The sequence below is a fragment of the Micrasema longulum genome, unplaced genomic scaffold (assembly GCF_059751315.1).
Source record: "Micrasema longulum isolate JH-2025_06_02 unplaced genomic scaffold, ASM5975131v1 h1tg000198l, whole genome shotgun sequence".
In the NCBI taxonomy this organism is placed as follows: domain Eukaryota; kingdom Metazoa; phylum Arthropoda; class Insecta; order Trichoptera; family Brachycentridae; genus Micrasema; species Micrasema longulum.
In genome coordinates, this window is record NW_028277403.1 from 17,891 (window position 1) to 40,620 (window position 22,730).

Consider the following 22,730-nt stretch of genomic DNA (forward strand, 5'->3'; position numbering starts at 1 on the left):
TTCTCCAAAGACTTTTTTCCAAACTTCGTTGAATTAAATTTCGGTATATGTAGATTTCTTGAGCTACGCGTATTGTGGCTATGTATTGTGCTATTGTAAATTACGCGTATTGTGCTATTGTAAATTAGGATATGAATTACTCCCTAGAGAGGAAATCCAGCCAGTCTGCAAGCATTTGGACATACTCAAAACGTTGTTGAATTAGCTGCCTAGTTAATGAAGAAGTATAAACATCGGGAAATTGTTTTCAGGCGTGGCCTTGTAGGTGAATTGATTTAGCCGGATGAATCTTACCCATATGAAAAAGTTTTCAGCTCTTTTACTTCACAAAAGTCGACAAATGGAAGAGTTGAGGAAATGTGGATGTTCAAACGTAAGCAGAATAGTGAATGTTACACAGTGTGTAAAGTTACATATAATTAAGCCCTGTTATTGCAAAAAAAATCAAAATCACAAAAACGCCGCTCATGTTACGCGCGTGCGTCCCCCATCACTATATTCAACCGACTGAGGACTGAATTTGTTTTAGACAACACTCACCGTAGAACAGCGTCTATGCCTTCCTTGTAACGACTTCGTGCTCTCTCTTGTATAAGGTATCTGTATAGATGTGTTGCTGAATAAGCGGACATTCAGTCTTCGCGTAACGAGGATAAATATATTTTGTATTAACATTTAGCATAGTTTTAAAAAAAAATCTTTCAAAATCGGATGTGAAAATGTCCATTTGAAGATTACAAAAAATACGAATTCCCATATCAACAAGTGTGATATCACAGCCACACAAAAGTTAATATTAAACTCATTATAAAAGTACGGTATTTTTATTAGGACCGTATTTTTTTTTTTTTTTAAACTGCATTATCGATTGTTATGAATTTTTATTTATTTTACCGTTCGTCGCTCTCTTAAAAAAAGGATGATCCGCGCATGTTTTTATGTGATGTTTAAGGAATGTAATGAGAAGAGAATATTAAAAATGGATGACAAAGATGATGAACATGGCTGAGGGAACGTGAGGAATGGGAATATTTGCACCGGTGAACAATATGCGATAAGCGCACGTATAACGAGTTTTTCTCTTCATTCTTTTACGTGACTATGAGTTCACAGAAAAAATGCCAACACCCGTTTTTTCCCCAACCCAGGAAACATCATAGCTTTGCCGATACCTGCCGTCCAAAACAGTGAAATTGATAACCGTTGAGCTTTTAAAATTATAAGTGATTATGAATTGAGTATATATAATAAAAGCTCCTGATATTTCAAATTATAATTGTATGACGGCCAATACATTTTACTCCTAAAATTTCTTAAATGCAAATATATTTTTAATTATTTGATTTAACATAATCATTCAGGAACAGTAATGATAACTAGGCATGGTTCAATGTATTTATTTCAGACAGCAACTTTCGAGTTTGATCTTGTTTCAAACATTTCATGATTTTTTTTCAAAAATTACAAACAGTCATTGGCTTTTACGCTTGTCAATCTACGCTCTTCTTTGAACCCTAAAAGGTAAATTATTGTACTGATGTAACTCCCTCAAAAAAATTTGTGATTTCATAGACTTAAAATATTGTGTTATTTTCGTTGTCCTAATAACTGCAATGTTATAATTTTTTTCCTTCGACAACTAACAAACTTTCAAACATCGTAATGTGACATTCCTTACGAAAATGAAAATCCTACAGTACAGTTCTAACAAAATGCATCTTCTCGTCTCTCATAATCCTTGTTTCTCGAAATATGTTCGTCTAATAATACTTCCTACGATGTTCTTCCATCCTTACGGCAAATTTGAAGGGTAAGTGTGGATGCTTCCGGTACGGTCCGCTGAAATAATTCCAACCCATTGTAAGAGGGTGCTTTGATAATTCTGCAGTTGGAGAATATTCCGCCGTATATTTTGATCCCCTGGACTTTGACAAAGTTGTTCCTCGAAATAAAGTGCGCTCTGCTAACATAAGAATCTGTAACAATAATGCAAAGTTGCACTTGTGAATTAACAGAATAAATCATCTGGTTGTACAAGATAAATAAATTAATCAGCTTTTTCGCATTACTTTGAAAAGGTTTCTGTTGAAAGTTGTACATGTATTTCTAAATGCAATTTTAAAAACCACCGGGAATAAACCATTTAATTATTTTTAAAAACTCATGAAGAAGTTAGATTATTATACTACTAAGGCAAAAAAAATCTGATGGAAGATTCATTGACAAGACAGCCGCCTTGGCGCAATTAGTAGAACAGTTAATTGGAAAATTGGCGTCACTAGTTCGATTCCCGTCAGTTGTAAGAAAAAAAAATCCAAGAACGATATTTTCTCAATTAGTCTGTTTGTTGTGGTGTATTTTTCTTAACTTCATTCAATATCTTTTCTATCCCACCTGCTGACAAACCTGTAAAATAGAAGCTTAGCGGATTATTCCCTTAAAAAAAAAATCTTTGGTATTTTAATTTGTATGGTTATAAATATGCTTCATATTTTTAAAATAAATATTGCATTGTAGTCCATAAACTTTAAAAAATGACAACTTCTTACTGAAACGTTTTTGACTTTTGCGAATGTTTTATTACATTTATCTTACATTAAATTAAATTGTTGCAATATAACAGCACAGTTTTTTATAACACTTGTTGAATATTTTGGCTAATTTGCCGCTATAAACCCTATCTTTTCTAGTGTTCTTTCGAAATGCTTTTGCTTAAAAAAAATCGATTTATCAAAAAGCTTTGTTTTATTTTGTAGGACTTTTATAGTTTAATTAACTTTTTCTTTGTGTTCTTCGACGCACGTCTAAAATAAAAGAAATCGCCTAAAGAACGTGTTCTGCATCTTTATTCGAGTGGAAAATTTATCTTGATTATTCAAAAAATTGTACAGAGAAATAAAATTTAATTTGTTATTCACATTTAAATTACATTTTTGAACAGTTTCATAAAAATGTTGACAATTAAATTTAATGTTTTTTTATCATAAAAAATGTTTTTATTAATATGAGGGTGTTCTGAACTTAAATGTTTTAAGGTCAGTTTTAAAAATTAAAAACACCTTAAAAGATATGAAAATAATTGGTAATCCAAATAGTATTCTAGTGATCTGATAAAAGGTTTTTTGTGTTTATAAATAATACTACGTCAATTATTGGTTCTCTTTTTCAATGATTTTTTTACGTTTTTTTTGCTTTTAAAGTAGTTTGTTAAATTATTGACTAGAAAATTAAATATCACTACCATTTAATAAGTCATTACTGCTTTTTTTCAGACACTCAAAATTTATTTACAACAAAATCAAAATTAAACGCTTTCAATTTATTAAAAAAATATTTCCACTGAAAATATTTTTTTTCTGTTTTCGTAAGTGCATTATGATAATCCAATTTTAATCTGTCAATTTTTAACAAATCATCATTCTGCGTGATATAAGCTTGAATTTAAAATCGTAACAAAATGATATTTTCGTTCCCGAAAGCAACGTGGACTTTCTGATTTTGGTGTGAGATTTAAGTGAGTTAGGAATAGCTTTATAACTCGAGAACCTACCTACATCGGTTGGTAGGAAGGGAAGGAGTAGAGCGGTAGGGTATACTAAGCCTTCGATAAGGCCCATACATAAATTGGAAAGTTCCGATGTCAGAGCTTAAATTTTGTATTCCCAATCCCATTTGGTCGTTGAAACTTCAAAATGAGTCGATTTCAACGCATGTAACTTTTTAATTTACATAATACTTATCGCGAAAGTTCGCGTATTGAAAATTTTTAATCAACTCAAGTCTGTATTCTTCCCCTGTTGATGAAAGGTTTAATTCGATCAAGGTTTTTGGAAGTTAATTATTATTTTATCACAATTTTTTTTTGTTTAATACTTTGAAGAATCTTTAAATATTAATACTTTTATTAAAATATAATTTTGTTTCCAAAACCCAAAAGTTTTAACTAATGATTTTTCACCATTTTGAAAACCTTTTGTTGATCCGATCAACCAGTATATATTTTTTTATTTGTTATGAAAAAAATTGAAATTATTTTTTCAATATTCTGATTTTATGCGTACCTACATTTTTTTTTGCTCTGTAATTAATATCATGAGCAAATTTTGAACAATCCCCTAAATAAGGTGAGAATAGGAACACTCTTTATAAAAACTATCGAATTATCCAAATCCTCGGTGATGTCTGAAGTACTAAAATAATCATTTTTCTGTTTACTATTACTAATACTACGAAAAAACTGTGCATATAGTATTGTTAATAACATGAAGGCAAGGTGATTAACTTCGACGTCTTCTTAATTTTATTTAAAGTATATAAATACGGATTTCACATTTTCTCAATCCCAACCTTAAAAAAACGAGTCATTTTCCAATCTTTCAAAAACACGTTGGCAGAAACTGCTAGAAAATCCTTGCGATCTTGGTCCGTATATTTTCTTTCAGTTCGGTGGTGGTGGTGGCAGGCTCGTTTAAATAAACAATGTACTTAAAGTAGTCCGACAAAGAAAATTTGAAAAAAAGATTTGAATCAGACGATTGTGCGGGCCAGGGGATGTCACCAAACCGAGAAATCACTTTTCTTATAAATAAATATCGTACAGCATCCATAAACGCATGCGTAGTATGTGTTGTACACCACCTTGTTAAAACAAGATGTTTTTGCTGCCAAAAAAACTATCGCAACGGTTTTTTTGGAAAAAAATATATTGATCATCTCACAATTAGAAATAACCATCATCCTGACATATTTTTTTTTAAATAATGGCCAATGATTTCTCTACCTGAAATATTGCACCAAACATTCACCTTCTGGCAATGTCATGTTTGTTCCTGTATTTCCTTAGGATTGTATGAAAAGATTGTGTGTCAGCAACAGAAATTCGCATGACTTTCAATATGAAAATATATTTCTGTTGAGAAAGGCATTTACATTCTTTCAACATAAGTTTACCCTGTTTGATAATCACGATCATTCATTTTTCAAACTAATAATATTTTATATCAATTAAATTTAGTTTTATTAATTATGGTTTCATTTATTTCTTTAACAAACGAGCGCTCTCTTAGTGACATTTGTTGATTTCCTAATACAGAATCACTTACATGTTGGATGTTTTCATCGATTGATATAGGTGGAAATGGCTTTTGGCAAGGTCTGTTGATAGCTGTCCCTGAAGCTCTAAATTTGTTCACTCAATTTTAAATCAAAAATATGGAAGGCACTTGAATTTTTGGTGAATATTGTAATGATAACAGAACTGGTAGGTAGGCGAAAAATAGCTTGTTAAGTACGCCTCGATAGCAAACGCACGCGACTTTTCCGACCAACAATTCATGGTTAATACTGAATCCGCAGTACCTGCAACTTCAACGCCCCTACCCCCCCTTTCGCACTACTTACATTCAAAAGTTATATCAATTTAAAATAGTAATTTGCCATTGGACACACTGCATAAATACAAAAAAACAGTATTTAAACCATGGACATAGTAATTTAATATATTACAATATTTGAGTTTGTCCAAATGTTCGCAGACAAACTAAAATATTGTAATGAAACCAACTGATCCAAGAAGAAATTTAAAATTAAAAAAATGTTTTCATGCGTTGTCTAGTTTGTGAAATAATTCAGTCAGATGAATCTTTTCACAATAATAAAGGTTTCAGCTCTTTAACTTCACAAATATCAACAATTAGAAGAATTCAAACATAAACAAAATGGTGAATATTACACAGTATGTAAAGTGGCCACTTTAACCAGCCAATGACAGGTCATAAGCCCAGTAAATGCCTAGAATTCCATATTCCCTTATTGAAGGTTTTTTCCATCCCTGTTTTAATTTGTTAATTAAACATATATTACAATGTACATATGTCGAATAAACGCTTTAACTACTCAACGACAGGTAATAAATTTAAACGCCTAGGCAATATTTATTCACCAGAACCTCTTTATTTCTGTTTTTGGTACCTCTTTTTTGGCTGTTTTTTTTTCTATTTGTTAATGTAGTCCTCATTTGACGAATGCTCCATAGCAAGGTGCCAGCGTGTGTACGCAAGTTTGAAGCATTTTATGAAATAGAATTAGACATCTCAGCCTCGGTGGCGGGGTGTTGGTACAAGAGCGACGATCCCATCTAAGCCTTAATCCCCCTCAGCCTAACTTAGTTTAGTTTCTCTCGCCCCGCTCCCTTTTCCTCTTCCCCTCTTTCAATTATCCGTTTTTAACCCAGCGCCAGCGCCTATCTCGCTAACGGCTAAGCGTACTAGAATCTTGGAGAAAGTATTTATGTGTGTAAGCTGGAAGGTTTAGTAGAGGTATAGAGAGGTCAGGATAAATTATAATCAACTTACTTGAAAAATATGTTACTGAAACCTTTTTTGTCGATTAAGTATGGAATATATCGATGCTTTACAGACAGAGTGCATTAAGTCATTAAAGTAAGTTACGGGGTAATCGCGTTTAAAGCTTTTTTATTCTTTCAACGCATTACTTCTCGAACAATTTTTTTTAAAGCTTTAAAAGAGTAATCTTTTATGTAGGCATAGAATATAATTTTAAATCAACATGTTGCACCTATATTAAAAAATATATTTAACATATAAATACTGTTGATTTCATGCATTGTGTCATTATAGTCTCGATGTAACATCATTACTTGATGGAACTTTTAAAAATTATTTATATAACATAATATTATATCGAGGCTATACTGACAAAACGCAATCAGTCAACAGTCTTTATAGAGTTCAAATATTTTTAATTTTTGTGCAAGATGTTGATTTTAAATTTTATGCAATGCTTAGAATAAAGATAACCCTTTTAAAACTTAAAAAAAAAAAGAAAAATGGGGGAGGATAAATGCGTTAAAGAATGAAAAAGCTTCAAATGTACCAAAATGTCCCAAAAATATAAAAATCTTAAAACAGGGGTATGTAGAAATATATTATGTGAAAGGAGATTATTTCTGGAACTTAAATATACACATCAAAACAAAAACAATACAATAAATAATATTTTTTCATTGAATCATTGAAATTCAGAAAAAAAATACCGAGACTAAAATTAAAATTAACTTAAAAAGATGAAAATCTTTTCTTAAAATCCATGCTTTTTGAGATGGAAAAAAAAGGAGACGGTTTCAGATATTCGAAAGTTTATATAATTTTTTTTTCAAAAAATATTTCATGTCAATCGTATCGAATGTCGAACCCGAGACTTCTTGCTTGGTAGTAATATTACATATGTCTATTTTTATCAGTAGAGAGCATAGGACAAATGTCCGCCTCGTAGTGTTATGGTCAGCACATTTTTCTACCATACAAGAGGTCTCAGGTTCTACCATACAAAAGGTGTTTTCACACTAGCATATTTCATAGTCCCTGGATTGGCACTTAAAATGTTAGAATGATCATCTTACCTTCATGTAACAAAAACGTTTGAGATACGCTGCAATTGACGTATCAATGCAGTATCCTATACACCATTAGAGAGCGGAAAGGTAATGAAGATAATGATATGATTACTTATCCATTTTGACAAACTCACAATGAGAAATTCAATATTTGTTACCAAAAAAGTTAACGAACTTAAAATATTGTTAAATAAACCAAATTAATAAATGTTTTTAAAAAACATGTATACAACCATTAACGTTTACTTAATTGGGTACACATATACAGTTATTTACCAACTTTTAATAAAATGTTTGACTACCTAGTAATGCTTTCAATATAAAAAAAACTTGAATTCTTATTTCGAAAATAGGTAGTTTAAATCCCTTATTTTCCTCCAATACTGGAATTATCATATTTCAGCGAGAAATTCATTATGTAGAAGTAAGTATAAATGCATTCTTATAATATAATTATTGGAAAAATGATGATGAAAGTGGGTTGAATGCTGTCGAAATGCGATCCCTCGGGCGAATGTGTGCTAAAACGATGTATGATAGGTGCACTAATGTCGAGATCCGTGAAGTGTGTTAGGCTGAGACATGCATTATTGACAGAATCAAGAAAGGGGTGCTGCGTTGGTTTGGACATGTAGAGCGAATGGACAGCGAAAGAACGGCTAAAAGGATCTACGATGCAAATGTTGATGGATGCAGAAGACGAGGAAGACCGAGCAAGACTTGGCACGATCAAGTCCATCAAATACTTGAAGATGGACATGTCAAAAGTAGGAATAATCGGCGTGCGTGTATGAGAAGATGTATGAATGGAGAAGAAGCGAGGTCTGTATGCCAAGATATAGTGTTAAGGCGTTTTATCCTCTCTGCGTACTCCTACGGGGAAACGGCGTGGCGGTTTGTTTGTTTGTTTAGTTAATGGTGCAGGGCATTTCGAAGCGAATCATTTTCTAGGATTATGTAGCTGTTTGGTTTATTAACTAAATACTTGACTCAAAATAATAATTTGCATTGTAAAATGTTTATTTTTGTTCTCTTCTTGTATATCTTTATTTTCTCACTCTCCTAATTCTCAAAAAATATTTTCCTGGAAACGTAATTTGAATGATTAAGGTTTAATTCAAACTTTTTAAATAATGTCAGCCTTCACCCCGGTAACTAAAAACTTGGACGCCTTTCGTCAAAAACTTTTGTTGGCAAAACCCTGCTTGCCCCTTCTTTATGCAAATAATTAACTTTCGCCCTGCGTCTTATTATATGAATCTTCTTTTCAGACTTTTGACTTCTACCGCTGAAAGTAACGAATTTCATATTATTAACCTTTCCAAATAGTTGGCAAAAGTACTAAGGATGCTGGGAGGGACTTATAATTTATGAAGACATTTTATGAAAAAATAATAAATTCCTATTAAGCTATTTTTTCGATGATCTTATCGGTTTTATTGTGACTTCGTTATTTGTAGTGAAAATATACAAAATATTTATTTGAAAACCATTATATAGTGTACAACCGATCCCAAATTAAAAAAAAACATGTAGATAAATATTAGTTATTATGCGTCTATTTAAAAAAAAACTAGATGATGAATGTAACGGTTTTCAGGTAGTTTTTTTTATATATATATTTTTGTTAATCAAAAGTGGTTCTACTCATTTAGAGTTAACAATAAAATATGTTTTTTGGGTTCAGAACCAATAACCGGATTACACAAATTAAAGTTATGAAGTACAATGAATTTAAAACGAAGAATAATCCTTTGTAGAAACACTTATTCTTTCCTATCATTTACATAGTTTTATTTTGAATATTATGATGGAATATTTAGTTATTTTTTTTTAACAAAAGAAATTACTAGCAACACTTACATGGACACATATCAAACAAAATATAACTGGACCAGTTATCCTTTTTAACTGTTAACAGCATGGGAGCTACAAACATTATAAGTAATTTAATTTGTATTTTTTTATAAATGAAGCAAAAAATTAAATGTATTGCAATAAACAAATAAGAAAGAAATAGAAAAAAAGGAACTCAATGCATGTTTAAAAAATAATAATTATATAATCCTCTTTTTTTTTATTTCCTAAACGAGTCTCCAAAGATGTGAATAGTTCTCGTTATGTTTAGACTAAAAATATGGAAAAAAATATTTTGACTTCAAAAGAACTTTATTCTGTGTTGCACTATTGTGAATTGAAATAATCGATATCCCCCTTTCTGCTTCGTAAGTTCATAGAGCACTGCGTTCGTAAAGCAAATGAAGCGTTCTGTTACATGAAGATAAAGTGATCAGTCTTTTGCTTAAGGTACCAGTCCGAGAACAATGAAATGTCGCAGTTCAAAAAACCTTCAGTACTAATATTTAACCTCCATCCTGCCAGAAATCGAACCCTGGACCTCAAAAATTGTAGGTGAACGCTTCAACTATTGTTCCACGGGGCGGTTTTATCTCAAGTCAATTTCCAAATTCAGGATTTTTTTCGTAATAGCAGCTATCGCGTTGAACACTCTTGTCTAGGGTTTTGGTTCTTTTTCACACAAAGAACTGTATTCTTCCACGAACTAAACCCAAAGCAAAAAATGTTGAAAATCATCAAAGGTTAATGATAATCTCTTCGCCTTATGTAATTCACTTTTCAACAACCAAATTTAGTTACGAACATTTGAACTTCAACGGATGCGAAATTCTGACTCAAAATTTCGTTAATGTTTCTACATTTCATTGCTATGCCAACTTTCTCTTCAAAATAATTTTCAAATAAGCGTTGATTACAACTTATTGTTCCACCGTGCTTTTTGCTCGGCAATTCAATTAATTTGTTTCCCTGTTTTTGGAAATATTTTGTCGCTGCTCGGTATGTAGTCTGCATAAAAACACCTACCTGTAAACAAGTCAACTCAACTAAAAGGGTTTGTTTTCATATATCAAAGGATGTTCGCGCATTATACAGCGAGCGAAACTGTTTTAAAGTAAATTACAGGCATAAAGTATAGGGTAGGCAGTAAAAATCGCGAAGCGGCCATAATTCTTCTTGGACTACAATAAGCGGAAAATGTATACGAGTTCTTAATTTCCCTTATTTCCTTAGCGACATTTCTGCGCCTGCGATATTGATGCTTGTGGAGTTTATACGGGACTTTCATTTTATTGTTTGCTTGATCTACGACCCACAAAACTCGTAAAACGACTGTTAAAGCATTTAATATCTGAATGCATTTATTTTTGCAGTCAGGGAAAACTAAAAGTACCCTGGCGCGTATAGCAAGTAAGTGATGAAGTACTTCTTTACTTGCAATTATACTTAATGTATTATTTTATTGATATATAACACCAAAAGTAAAGATCATTTTACGTACAGGAATATGGGTGTCTAGGCATTAACAGAGCTTACGACCTGTCATTGGCTGGTTTTAATGGCCACTTTACACACTATGTACCAATTACGTTACTCCCTATGTTTAACATTTATTTTATTTAATTCTTACATCTGTTGGTTTTTGTGAAGTAAAAGAGCTAAAAAAAATAAAAAATTATCACATTCGTTTTTTTTTAACTTTTCCTTTTGTAAGTTCCTTTTTTTTTCTGCTGGAAAAAGCTTCAAGATATAAAATTCATCAAAGGTATAATTAATTTTATTTCAAGATTTATTTATTAATGCTTTTTCGGCAGTTTAAAAATGTATAACTACCCGCTGTTAATTTTTTTTCTTAAAAATTCATTTTTTCGTAAACACAATTTGACATTTAAAAAATAAAAATACGGCTTGTAAATTAAGACTGTTACTTTAAAATTGGAAAATATGTTATATTAAATAAACTGTCTGTAAATTAAGAAACAAAATAACCAACATTTGTTTATTTATTCAATAGCTAATCCATTTAACTAAAAAATACTAATCATAAAATAACAATTTTAGAAAATAGAAAACCAAAATGACAAACAGACTACGACGACGGAGATATAAAATATTAAAGTAACCATAATATGACCTTCCTTATTTAACGTCTCCTAAAGAAATGATTAACTCTTAAAAGGCTGTGCTACAAAGTTCCTTTACACGCTGTGATGTAACATCGTGTTACCTTAATCTAAAGACAAAATATTCTGAAGTTCAGACATTTGAAGAAAAAATATAGTTAAATAATTATTTTTCCAATTCTTAATAAAATAATAATATAATTTACGTGATTCATATAAGTAGAGTGTACTCTCGTCTACTGCCAATAACCGGCTGATTGATCTTGAACGGGTTTATTATTTTGTCTCTTCCACACAAACACCAGCCACAGAACAGTGTCTCTGTCTTCCTTGTTATAAGTTTTATTCTCGAACTATTTGCTTATAGTGAGTAAGATTTACTGTGGGATGATTATTCTTTGCATAGTAAGGATAAATATTATTAGTATTAAAATCCGGCATAGTTATAATTTTTTTTTTTCAAATCCGATGTGATCCATTTAATCCGATTCATTTTAAGATTACAAAAAATGCAACTTAATAATTTGATCCAAAAAAATAAATATATGCCAAATTTTGTATCGTATGTAGACTCGTGTTACATCATGGACACGCAAGAGTTAAAAAAGTTATAAAAATTAAACATTTAAACGTTACCAAACTTTTGAATTAAAATCTTAAAAATTCATCCATAATTTTGCTGTTGATGTAATTGTAGATAAATAACAAAAACTCGGAAAAAAATAATAAACATAAAATGAGAATATCAATTCAATATCACATAGAACATTATATAACGAGACAAGGACAGTTGCAACCCTACTAGTGACTTAAATTATTTAATGAACTAAACATAAAACCCCAGACAACCTTAACAAAAGAAGTGTAAAATATTATTATCAACAATAGATTATGACTAAAAAAAGAAATAACTTTTTTAAATGAATGTTATAAAACATATGGTTTTATTTTATTATCAAATAAATAAAACACTTGTGCAAAGAAACAAAATTCAAAAAAACAAAACAAAGACAAATATATGTAAACGCAAAGGACATCATAAATGTTTAAACTTGAAACATGAGTTAACATAAAATAACAAAATACACCAAAATAAATTATAAGAAAATAAATAATATTTTGTCGGTAGAATAAGTTAATCAACGCCAAAAACAATACTGTTTCCATAGAACAAACCTTTCAAAAGATAATGAATGGTTTATATATTTTTTCTATTTATACATTCCATAATATATACAATTTTTTGTTCACTTTGTCCAGCTGTATAAAACAGTACTTTTCTTATTATATTACTTTGTAATATTTTATTATTTTATTTGATTTTTACATTTATTCTTAAATTGTTTAAACTTTCTACCAAATATCTTGTATAATTTTGAGGTTTAATTTTTGTTTATAAATCTTGGGTAAAAGGTAATTTACGTTTTTATTTAAATTATTAAACCATTATGGTAATATTTTGGACTTTTGTAAAGGGCAGATTTTCCGTATATGTAAATAAAATAAAATAATTAAATAAATAAATACTAAGCAATGAAAAATTATAGTTTGTAAAAAAATGCTTTGATAGTATTGATTTTAATTTGTACTCGTATAAGAAAAAAACGTTTTTGGGTTATCACGTAATGTTAACTCGAGTCAATCAGTGCTTGTAAACAAATATTTGAAATTTACTTAAACATTACCAAGGTACATTACATAACACGCAAATAATGCTAGGCGCGGAAACATTCCCTTATTTTGTAATATAATATAGAATGAACATGGAAAGTTTCGTGTGTGGACCAGAGCTTCCTGAATCTCCACTCCAGTGTAAAATTATCTCAATTTACAGAGTCATTACTGGCGCACTCCGAAGGGAGATATGTCTATCTACAGTATGTACTCGCACGTACTGGAAACGTTCAGTAATACCGCCCTCGAGTCCAGGCTCGTGACAAAATACGTGGAATGGGCATTTTTGTCCGACGGTATATTACACCCCCCTCAACTCTCGTTTAATTGAAAGAACCATCTAGTGAATATGAGAATGATGACGATATTTCCACCCCACCACAAGCAAATTTTACGTCGACAATCTGCAAAATTTATTACTCCACCATAAAAAAACACTTTCCCATCTCTAAAATACATGAAATTAATCAATTAACTCATCTGCATATAATAAAAAAATTCAACATAATATTAGCGTAGAGTTTAACTAAATATATATAAACATTGTTTCTATGCATGCTTCAACAGAATATTGCTGGCGATGGAAAATATACTTGGTACGCTTTTTTATTCATAATATTTATTGCTATTTTTGAAATTATTAGAAATTTAATTAGAATAAGCATTTTATCATGTACACATAAAATTATACGATTGGCACTTAATGAATCAAATGGATTTCAATATATTAAATTATTTTATTTCAAGGAATCTTTTTCAAAATTCGGTGGTTTGTGGTGCAGATTTTTTTGAAATGTAAATGCCACTAAGCTCTTTCGTTTGATTTTTCGCCTGTCACAAACTAAATTATTTACACACAAAGTATTCTGACGGCTGACCAAAGGCCAGTTGCCGAGTGTATTTTTTACTTATTCCTCCGTGATTGATCAATTCGAGAGAGCTTGGTAGTGGTAGTGGCCGCGAGAGCCGTGCCAAGGGCGGCTGCAGCTGTGCTTGTTGTTATTGCAGGGCGCGAGGCGGGTACGGGCTGCGCGAGGGGCGAAGGGCGGCGAGGCTAGGTCCCGCTGCGCCACCAACGAGGAGTCACCCCTGGTCAAAGTAAGACCAAAGCGAAGCGACAGCCACAAGCCATGGAACTTCACAGTTTCGGGTCTCGCGTCTAGGTCAAAAAACGCATCGTAAATCATTACATGACGAACGCGGTGTAATTTATCCCGTCTTCTTCTAAATAAAGTTATACCGACGTCAATTTGTTTATAAAATGCATTTATTTGGGGGAGTGATAAATTTAGTTAATGGGATCGTTTGCCGTTCGGAAGTCAGCTCATTTGTTTCGCGATGTGTTCAATATCTGCGGCTGTATAAATCAATGTCGCTCTAAACCCCGCCATTAACGGCACCTCAGTGTGACCTCTCGTTTGATTCGCGTTTTTTTCTATTTAAATACGAAAAGGAGCGAGGGGGATAAATGGGACCGTTCCAATAGCAGGCCATTCGCCATAAATCTATGGAGCTCGGAGCTCGGGACTTGACCCACGGACGCGAGAGACCTGAAACTGTGTCAGCATGCTGTGGACTACTGTATTCTCCGTGTCGTGCGTGCTCTAGGTTGTTGTTCGTGGTGTAGTGATACGATTTTTTTATCATGTCAATATTGTTTTCTTTCTTTACGTTAAATATTACTTAATAAGATTACTTTAATATGTTGTCTCACCGGCTAAAGCTCGAACGTATGTCGATGTTTGTCTTACATTATTTAATTTGATTTTTCACTAGAAGTTATGTGCTTTATTATTTACAACTTCACATCATCACACTGCGGTGGCGAATTATTATTTCGTTTTTATTTGTTTTATTCGGAATACTGTCTGTCATAGCGTAATGTGAGTGACCTAGAACGTATGCTAATTTATGTGTATTTATTTAGGACTCGAGACCATCACCTGGAATTGAAGTGTGCCGAAAAATCGACAAAACAAATGGCAACTCGTAAAAAGCTATTGGATATGGAGGAAAAAGCAAAGCAAGTGCGAATAAAATGATAAAGTCTCTCGTTATAAATGAGTAGACATTGAAATCAGCGACAAAATGCGCCGGCCCATTGTGGAATAAAGCCACTCGGGACTAATCACTTTAGTAATGTAGGCACTCAAAGGCGGGAATAAATGGGAACACGCCCCACACAATCTCGAACTAATGTCGAGATTTTCGTCAAAATAATTTTAAATAAAACTTCAACTCCATCTGTGCGGACAGTAATGACGCTCCTTTGTAAATATTAAAGATTATTAAAGAACAAACAATAAACTTTTGACGGCAAGAAGTGAGTTGGAAACAAAAACGCCCCGGGCGTATTCTCCCCCGCCTGCCCTCCCTGATCATGCTGAGATTGGATGAAGAAGTTTCGCAAACATTTACCGAATTACTCGGGTCCATTATTTTACCGCCAGGTCTCGTTGGTAATCACTCGACTGAGACGAGGTCCACTGTACTCGGCGCTTCCAGTGCGCCGTTCTCTTTGTCTTTCCTGGCAGTTTTTGAGGAACTACAAAAACTACATACATTTAAACAATTACACGAGTAACTGCAACGAGATAAAAACGTGACATTATTCTTTATTTAAGCCAAATAAACAAAAATGTGCACAACCCCCGAGAAGAAAAGATAATTGAAAATCTTTAGCACCGAGAAAATTGGTATTGAGAAGTTTGCTAAACTTGAAATATAATTTGTCTACATTAACTGCTTCAAACAACACGCCAAGTTTACTGCGAAAACCGCAATCGGAGGAATATGAGTTGCGGCTTAGATTGCTCGGTACAAGCAGCGCGGCGCGGCGCGGCGCGGCGTATGGCGCACCACAATAATAATAATTATAAGTATGGCCGTTCACATTTAAATGGCATTCCCGCTCAGTCATGTTTCCCCCGCCGTGGGAATCCATTATTCATAGTTATCTATTCGAAGTTTCTCCTTCGAAGTTATGAATTTATAATTGCTAAACTCTGTTCGTTCATCCATCTCCGGCAGTTGTCTCACAGGGCGTGAGGCGGAACAATCCACACCCCGTAGAAGTCTCCTGGTTCTCGCCGTCTATGTCTGCAGTACGTACTCCATATTAGGCAGAAAACTTCGCGGACCCGCGATAACGTTGGACAATTTGCCTCGAGTACCACCGAAATAATATTTGTTTCAAAGTAGAACCCTTTGTGAGTGGAACCAGATAGAATAAACAAATCCGAGAACGCGAAGTGTGTATATTTAAATTCAATAAAGACGGGTATCTTGTTCAGATTAAAAATAATATTATTTATAATAGAAGGCTCAGCGACAACTTACTTTCTCTTTTTATTAAAAAAAAAATTAAATGAAAAATTTGTTATTGTTCTACTCTATCGATATTACAAAATCAATTGGTAATCATTATGAACACTGTACATTCGAATCCCGAATTTAATTAAGATCTGGATATTAGTCATGATAAAACAAATATTTAATTCCCAATGTGAGGATTAAGGTTTCGGTAGTAAAGTATTATTTATGTGGGTTGAGGGAATATTTACCTTCTCACACTTGTCCCCGGTTGTCAATATTGCCGTTGAGATTGTTATCGCCCTCCACATTATGATCTCCTGGCCCTTAGGACTACACATTACATAGTAATGAAGACATAAGTAAACAGCGACTATCAGTATTGAAATTATGTCAGGAAAGATACATCCATATATCAGTCTCCAGGAACGCGATACGTACTAAATATGTGTTGGCTCTGTAAACAATATTAATTTTTCTGTCACTTTTATTTCTAGATTCTTATATCTAGAAATGCTGATTGTATTATCATTTGCGCTTTACAATTTAGAAACTTGAGTATTATTTCCAAGGAATATGAAACGCAGAGCATTACAACCCGATCGGCTGAAAATAGGGATTTAATAATTGGCCTTAATTATAAGAACGTTTCAAAATTCGTCTCAAACACTTACATTAATCCCCCTATGAGAAACTCAAAATTATACTCATAATCGTGTGTTTCATGTTCTATAGCTATTTTAATATACTGCAACCCACTAGATCAATATTATTAATGGTTTTGTTTACCTGCATCTGAGTTTGGTAGTTATATATATAACACATACAATTTGCCAAAGGCCACTCAAAGAACATTATTTTATCTCAGCTTCACTTTGAAAAAATCTTCATGTCGTAATAACAACTCATCACATCTTCACGCCATATTAACACCTTTTATTTTCCAAGGTTCCACTTTCATCACCTCACAGAAAGACCCGTTCTACTGTCAATTCCATCGAGCTTGAATGATTATTGTTTGTAAACTTGTTTGGTTGTTGAATAGATCCAATGATGCGACTGTAGCGAGGTACTAATACGAATTTGGTTTTTCCCTTTATGTGCTGTGGCGGAGCAGACAGAAAGCTGTTCGTTGGCATGCTCAGCAAGCAACAGACTGAAGAAGATGTTCGCCAACTCTTCGCTCCATTCGGCACTATAGAGGAGTGTACTATCCTGCGTGGCCCCGACGGTACCAGTAAAGGTAAGAGAAATGTTTTATTGCCGTATCCATCAAGTCCCGGTAACAAGATCACCGAAGAAGCCCGATAACAATTCGGCACTGCTCGCCTAACTTATTCATTAGGGTGTGTTTGCCGAGATCGTGAAACGTTTCTCGACCGCCTGAGAGCGCTGTGCTTTGATTACATCCTAGCCGCAGTTTAAAACGTTAAATTTCATCGCATTCATGCAAAATTAAGTGCTCCTGAAGTGATATCGCCGTACCATCTCGAAATTTATTATTCACCCAAAACTACCCCTACGATCCGGGAACGAACGCTCACTCAGGGTGGTTTGAGCAGTAAGACTACCTGACATTAGAGAGAATTCTTTTTCCATTCCTATTTAAATATGTTTTTGCAAAGCTTTTGGAAGTATCTCGGTAAATTTCCAATAAATTTAAATAGGTGCTTTGAAGATCAAAAAGATGTTAAGAATCTCCGAATTCTTTTATTATCTGTCTACTTTAAAATATCTCGTAAAAACCGACATATTTTGAAAAATTGGATATTATTATGAATGCGTTTTATAAACTTTGGTTTATTGATTTTTAAGTATTTTAAAAATAAATTTTAAGTGTCCGAAAAAAATTAGTTCGTGTACTTGAATTTCATAGTTTTTATGTAACTTCTTGGCGATGGTTGATATCAGAACTTGACAAATCCAAACTTATGCCCTTCTTACATTATTGGTTTGAGCCATCACGTTAATATTAATGTATAATAAATATTGCGAAAATACTGCGAAAAAGAGCGACGATAAAAAGGCAGACGATAAAATCTGTTATCGTGCGGTTTTACCGTTCGACCAAAACACAACACTCGTAGGGACATCCCACATTTACGGACATTTTATTGCACTTTTAATAAAGGTATAAAACGGAACAGGTGCACGTCATTTGTGCACTTGCTGTAAATGAAGCGGGCTTACTTCGTTTTATCACCCGAACGAATGCCCCGGACAGCATAGGACAGTGGGATGTAAAATTAGATGGACAGCGTAAAATGTAACCTCATTTTTAATCAAATTAATATAACTGTTCGACATATTTCAAATGTATCAAATGACAGCGCGCCTAGAAAATACGTCAAAGTGAAGAATACAAATGACAGAGAAGAAAAATATAATACATTTTTTTAGCAAAGAATTTGAATCGGTCGTTTTTATAACGAAATTTATACCACTTTTCAGAAAATCACTTTTTTATCGTATAATAAACAAAATGTTTTTAAATCGTAGATTTTTTATATTAGAGAGAAATATTTCTGTTATTTTAGACTTTATTATAATTGCAGAAAAATCCACTTTTGAAAAGGCAATGTAAATAATAAACCAACTCCTATATAAAAATAAAAAAAACCTTGGATCCTTAATCTGCGAGTCCTCGATACGTTGACATTACATTTACTTATAAAATGATTGCATTTTTTAGGTCAAAAATGCTGTTTTGGAAAAAAAAAATATTGAATCAAATTTTCATATTAATGAAACTCTGGGGTTCCACATATGCAAATGAATGCCCGTTCCAGGGGCTTCATTCTACAGCAGCGCATCTAACCAACAAACGCCTGGTTTGTAGGTGTTTTTATTCTTGTAGGTTTGTTAAATACTTTTATCGGAGTACCTAACTTAAGCTATCATCATCATTATTACCCAACCTGCTACCAGTGGTGCACAGAGCATCGCATTGGTACTCCAATTTTCGATACATGTTAGGTACGGTGATCAGCCCGTTTATTGCGCTTCAATTGCCAGTCTAGTTCAGGTGCAGAGTGAATTATTGCTGTGAAAAACCACCTTCACACGCCAATATTTCACGTCGACCCTGCCGGGTATCGAACATGAGACATCAAACACGGCATTCCTCATTCTTATTTTTGTAGATAGGGATCAGTGGTAAACAAGCTCTTGACGTCACTGCAACCTGTTTAGATATATTGTAATAGAATCCCGTAATATTTTTTTTCCCCCAAAGGTTAGGTCATTGAAGAGCTAGGCTACAGAATAAAGAGTTTTTTTACATTCATTGCGAAATCTCCTTCTCCAATCCTTAGTCGTCAAAATAACAGGTTATTAGGTAGAAAGCGAATGTTTTCACATTCTAAAGTTTATTTAAATTCACATTAATGGTCCAATGAAGATTTTCCTTCTTTTGTGATGTAATACATCACATTTACACAATCCGTAAAGTTGCTGCACTACAGAACCTGCCCATAGAAATTTCTAAGAGATTCATTATTGCAGTACCGTGCGAGGGCTCTAGTGATAACCGTTATCACTAAGCATCAAGCCTCATCAAACACGGTAGTTGATCGCACCAATAATCGATTTCACTAGAAGGCGGAATTATCTCCACCCAATATACTTTTTGGGATATTTGCCTGAAAGTAGCCATCGAGTCAAAAGCACTTAGCAAAACTGTTTCATCCACCCGGCAACAGAAAATTATATTAGGCTACATGCAACTTTGCATTATTTTTTAAAGGGTTTAAGGGGCTAGCTGCGTTTTTATTCACTGTCAGTATCCATTGTTCTGGAGCGTTCGACAAATCTCTCCTTCCCGCCTTCCTCAAAAAGTGATGAGAATTACCGAGTTAATTTAGGAAAGCGATCGGCTCTAGAAATCGGCTTCGGATAAGAGCATCATAAAAGTAAAGACCTGTAATATTTTACACGACCCACCCGAAAGGGGAGAGGGTGACTATGCGGGGTTGGTACTTCACGGGCCATAGTTCCTTTTAGAACAGCTAGCTTTCAGTATCTGTCAATAGATGGGGTTAGAATTAATCGCCCGTGTCCACACGGCCAAGTAATTATTATGTCAATTAAAAATCCCGTTAGCTTTTTTCTAGATATTTTTCTTGTTAACGAAATCGACTATTATATCCAACTTCTTTCGGTTTAACGCCAAATGGGCATTGGGGAAAAATAATCAGCTGAAAAAACATAATTTCTATCCTGCGTCTATATACCGGACACAAGTTTGACGGTGGACGCCGTAATATATGAAAGTGGTATATTAAAAGACGCAGGATAGATATCAGTATATATATATGTGTGTGTAAGTGTATGCATTTATAGAGCTCATGTTCTGCCAACGGCTGGGATTCTGGTTCTATTCCACACACAGAACTTTATTATTCATCAGCCTGGATACAAAGAACACCGTGTAATATTCACCCTTTTACCTATTGGTAATAGATTTCGTTTGAGTATTTATTATTATTTCGTATAGGTTTTTAATATTATACATACTCGTATATATCATTCCCTTGCATGTTTGTTTGGCGACATCTATTTTGTTAAGGGATACTTTTTTATGGTCCTTAAATCTTTTTTAAAGTATCGGTTTTTAAGATACACAAGATTTTTTAGTTACCATATTTATTTTAACCAGACGATTATTATTTATAGTTACATAAGCCATTTAAAAATTTAAACATGTGTCTTTAAAACGTAAAAATTAACGTTAATATTGATCTGTACAAACTCTTACAGAATGGCTGGTGGAGGAATAGCAACGGCTCTGGTTTGCCCGATCAGACTTGTTTCTCCTAGTTAAGTAACAAGCTTATAAACTAACATACCCTTTTGCCATCAGAATTCGAATAATTCGATTGAGCGTGACAGACAAACTGACATTATATACTGAAGTACACTGACAGTAATATCAGCATTAAAAACACTTAATGTAATCTCTAAATAACCTGAATCTTAAGTAAACAAATAACATTTTAAAAATATTTTAAAAATCTTTCTAAAAAACATAAAATTTTGTTTTTGCAATGTTTGGATCTGAAAAGAAACCAAAAGACCTCTTAAACCTATAAGCCGGATCTGGGTAGGAGGGCATTAGACGTACGTAATTTTTTTTTGAAAAAAAAGTTTTCCATACCTAAATTCTAAATCTTTGTTGTGATTTTCACAAGTTTATAATTATTGAACTAACGGTGCTGATGCATAAACGGGCTAACGGCAGTATGTGCATGGTTCCTACAATAAAACAAGATTTACTGAACTAGTCACGTGGTCAAGGGATTACGTCATACCTTGTACAGCACACTATTTGGGGTTAGGTCCGGATACCCTTCTGGGTTCATATTGACGTCATTACTCAGTTATTGCCACAGTAATGCCGCACTATAAATCCAGTCGTTCGTCCCTGTATCACACCGCGTACAGAACCGAATCAGTCATTTCTATCAGACATTTAAAAAGATAAAAAACACAGATATCGCATATTTTTAATGCCATTATTATTTATTTTCTTTTCTATTTAACTTTTTTGTATATAATGTTATTTTGACATTGGCGGGCTTATTACCAAATGGCAATTTCTTCCAACGAACCAATTGAATAAAAGTTTTATTATTATAATTCAAGTTACAGAACATATTCAATAGAAAATAAAGATTAAAAAGCTAAAGATATAAAAAAATTGAAATAAACGTATTTGTTTATAAATTACTTTAAATCAAAACAATTATTCTATGGGAAAAAGGAAAAAAGAGGAAAAAGGAAAGGAGGAATGATTAAGGAATAGAAAAGAGATGTTTCTTCAGACGTGATTTAAACAGAGATAATGTAGTAACATCTTTGATGGTGGATATGAGATCATTCCACAGTCGAGCCGCATGGACACTATATGAATTAGAGAAGAAAGAGGAATTGTGGATGGGTATTAAAAGAGTGCCGTGAGAATTAGAACGAAGAGGTAAACCATGAACTGATAAGCGTTGAAATTTTTCACGCAGGTATATAGGAGCGTTAAGACTATGAAGTGAGAGGGAGTGATAGTCTCTCCGCTGTCTAATTTTGAAACATTTCAGTTGCCTACGATAATCAGAAATGTGGTCATATTTCCTAAGACCAAAAATGTACCTTATGCATGTATTCTGAAGTCGTTCAAGTTTATCGAGTTGCTCACAACTTAAATCAGTCATGGAAACATCAGCGTAATCTAGAATGTGCAGTAGTTATGCTTGTACAAGGGTGCATTTAGTGTTGATGGGTAAGAATTCTTGCAACCTTCTAAGTGAATGTAGACTGAAAAATATTTTGCAGCTTAATTCATTTGTATTTGCTCGCCA

The 22,730-nt window shown here is 33.1% G+C and overlaps 1 protein-coding gene across 1 annotated transcript in view; it reads left to right on the top strand.

Moving 5' to 3' along the window:
- Window positions 1–14,074: 14,074 nt before the first annotated feature.
- bru3 (CUGBP Elav-like family member bruno 3) overlaps window positions 14,075–22,730 on the top strand; it is a 220,584-nt gene continuing 211,928 nt past the window's right edge. Inside the window, exons 1-2 of the mRNA XM_088243269.1 lie at window positions 14,075–14,166; window positions 17,498–17,623. Of these exons, the coding sequence (XP_088099395.1) occupies window positions 17,518–17,623 (106 nt within the window). The 5' untranslated portion in view covers window positions 14,075–14,166; window positions 17,498–17,517. The remainder of the gene's footprint in view (window positions 14,167–17,497; window positions 17,624–22,730) is intronic.